The sequence below is a fragment of the Lactuca virosa genome, chromosome 8, assembly GCF_052849685.1.
Source record: "Lactuca virosa cultivar CGN04683 chromosome 8, Lactuca_virosa_CGN04683_v6, whole genome shotgun sequence".
In the NCBI taxonomy this organism is placed as follows: domain Eukaryota; kingdom Viridiplantae; phylum Streptophyta; class Magnoliopsida; order Asterales; family Asteraceae; genus Lactuca; species Lactuca virosa.
Window position 1 is genome coordinate 223149526 of NC_136433.1, and position 2823 is coordinate 223152348.

At 34.7% G+C, this 2823-nt stretch overlaps 1 protein-coding gene across 1 annotated transcript; it reads left to right on the forward strand.

Moving 5' to 3' along the window:
• Positions 1 to 826: 826 nt before the first annotated feature.
• LOC145131282 (uncharacterized) lies at positions 827 to 1888 on the forward strand. Its single transcript, XM_079065996.1, has one exon. It carries the CDS (start codon positions 827 to 829, stop codon positions 1886 to 1888), a length of 1062 nt encoding a protein of 353 aa, XP_078922122.1.
• The last annotated feature ends 935 nt before the right edge of the window (positions 1889 to 2823 follow it).

Below are 2823 nucleotides of genomic sequence, written 5' to 3' on the forward strand. Positions count from 1 at the left end.
CAAAATTAAAACATATATTATTCAATATAGGACGGATGAAGTATATATTTTTAATTTATGCAACATAATAGTTGCTTCGAAGAAATACATATATATGTTTTAGTGTAAAACAGAAATATATATTATTACAACTCTAGACATATATTCCAGTCTAAAACCAAATTAGAATATACATTAATATGTTAAATCTTCTTATGCAACAACCGTTTATCCGTTTACTAACCTAAGAATTAATTATTAATATTTTTATTAACTTCTGTAATAATGTTTTTTAATTTTTATTATATATTTATACAATGGCAAATACTGTGTGATCAAATCTCTACCACGTAGACATGTTAGGTCTTAGGGCTTTTGACTTAAAAGTCCCTAAGTTTCAAAAAAAAATTGGTTTAGTCCCCGCGATGAATTTTGGTGCGTTAATGCCCAACATTTCGGCTCTTTTTGTCAAAAACGCCATTTAGCAGGTCATCCGGTAACATCCCGTGACACACATCTCATTTACTCCTGTTATCTTGTCCGTTAGACATCGAGAACACAAATACCCATCACCTTTATACCAAAACGTACGTCTTCTCCATTTCTCCACAAAAATTATCATTGTCGCCCATATTTGTCTGCTTTTTCAAAGCTTTTTAGGGTTTCATTGTTATCAGAAACTCGAGTAAAGAAGAAAACGATAATCAGTGTTGATAGTGTAAGTCAAGTAAAGAAGACGATCATCATAGGTTAGGTATTTACAGTTTTGGACTAAATTTTCATTTTTTCCTTTGATCTCTTAGTTAAAATGACGTTATGTAACCTTGATTTTATGTAGGAGTGAAGAATGGCTTCATCAGAGGAAGAATGGAACGATCCATTTGTTGCTTTGAACGAACCTTTTGCTAGGTTGAACGAGATGGACTTTGAACGACATGGTATTTACATGGACCATGAACCAGAGGATGAGTTCATGAGCACACTAGATAAGTGTAATGATAATTTCTTGAATGTATTACTTAATGATGCTAATCTTCGTAATGCAAGTATGTCTGATGAAATGAGAGCACGAGTATATCATGAAAATGACTGGGAAAGTGATAAAGATGATGATGAAGAAGTACAACCTAAGTATAGGGTTCATGATCCCAACATCAAATGGGACAAGATGGAACCAAAACTTGGCAATATATTTGAATCCGCCGAGCAACTTAAATTTTGTGTTGCAAACTATGTTGTGTCCCATGGGTATCAAATATATTTTGCCAAGTGTGATAGTGTTAGAATTGTTGTAAAATGTGGGAAAAGAAATGAAGACAACCAATGCCCTTTCAGATTGCATGTTGCTTGGATGTACAAGGAAAGGTCATTACAAATCAAAACTATGAGTAGGATACACAAATGCTCTAGGTCATTCACGTTTGGTTCAATTGTGTCTCCTGAATGGATTGGGAGACATTACATGACTGAGATTGCAAACAAGCCAAAGCTTAAGTTTAGGGAGATGATAAGTGATATTAAACGGACATTTAGATGTGATGTGTCTATTGGCCAATGTAGGAGGGCAAAAAAATGGGCAAAAGAGTTAATTGAAGGAAAGTTAACTGAGCATTATGCAAGAATATGGGACTACTCCTATGAGCTTTTAAGATCAAACCTAGGGTCTACTTGCAAGGTTAGTGTCATCAACAACCCTGATGGAAAGAGCTATTTCCACAGATTTTATATATGTTTTAAGGCTTTAAGTAGTGGATGGAAAAGTAGATGTAGAAAAGTGATTGGTATAGATGGATGCTTCTTGAAAGATGAGGTGAAATGTGAACTGTTGACAGCAATTGGAAGGGATGCAAACAACCACGTCTATCCAATAGCTTGGGCTGTTGTAGATGTGGAGAATAAACCTAATTAGACTTGGTTTTTGGAGCTTATACATGATGATCTAATGTTGGATGGTGGTAGAGGGTTGGTTATCATATCAGATCAACATAAGGTACTTTTAGTTGCTATGTTTTGTACTAATATACTATATAATTGAAATGTTTTGTATTAATATTCAATGTACTTATATGTTTCAGGGCTTACTGGAAGCTGTGAAAGACATTTTGCCACATGTGGAGCACAGACAATGTGCTAGACACATTTATGCAAACTTCAAGAAGGCTTACACCGGATTAGAATTCAAAAGACTTTTCTAGGCTTCAGGAATGAGTTGTGTAGAAGGAGACTTCAAGAAACATATGGGTGAAATAAAGAAGCTTAGTCCTGGTGCATATGAGTATTTGATGTCTAAACAACCTAGAACTTGGTGCAGAGCTTTCTTTACTCCAGTGTTTGCATGTGAAGCAGTTGAGAATGGAATCTCAGAATGCTTTAACTCCATCATAATAGAAGCTAGGAAAAAGCCTTTGATAACAATGCTTGAGGAGATAAGAATCTACATAATTGATAGGTTTGCTCACATGACTGATAAGTGTAACAAATGGAAGTCCAATGTGTGCCCAAATGTGTTGAAAAAAATGAACCCTTTTGGGAAGTGTATGAGGTATGTATTATTTAGCCAATTGCATTTGTATTTTATAAATCAATGCTCTTATGTTGATGTTTTTAAATTTATGTGCCAATTTCAGGTTTTGGATAGTTATTCATAGCCAAGGTTCAGTGTTTGAAGCTAGGTTCAATTATGAAAGTTTCAAGGTAGACTTAGAGGCCAGGACTTGCACATGCAGGCTTTGGGATCTTTCTGGAATCCCTTGTGTTCATACAAATGTTGCCATTAACTATATCCATAAGACAACTGATGGATATATTAATGAATGCTTCTCAAAAGACGGGTTTATTGAATGT

Excerpts from the sequence above, each read along its gene's own strand:
- LOC145131282 (XM_079065996.1), top strand. The coding sequence starts at position 827 with ATGGCTTCATCAGAGGAAGAATGGAACGATCCATTTGTTGCTTTGAAC.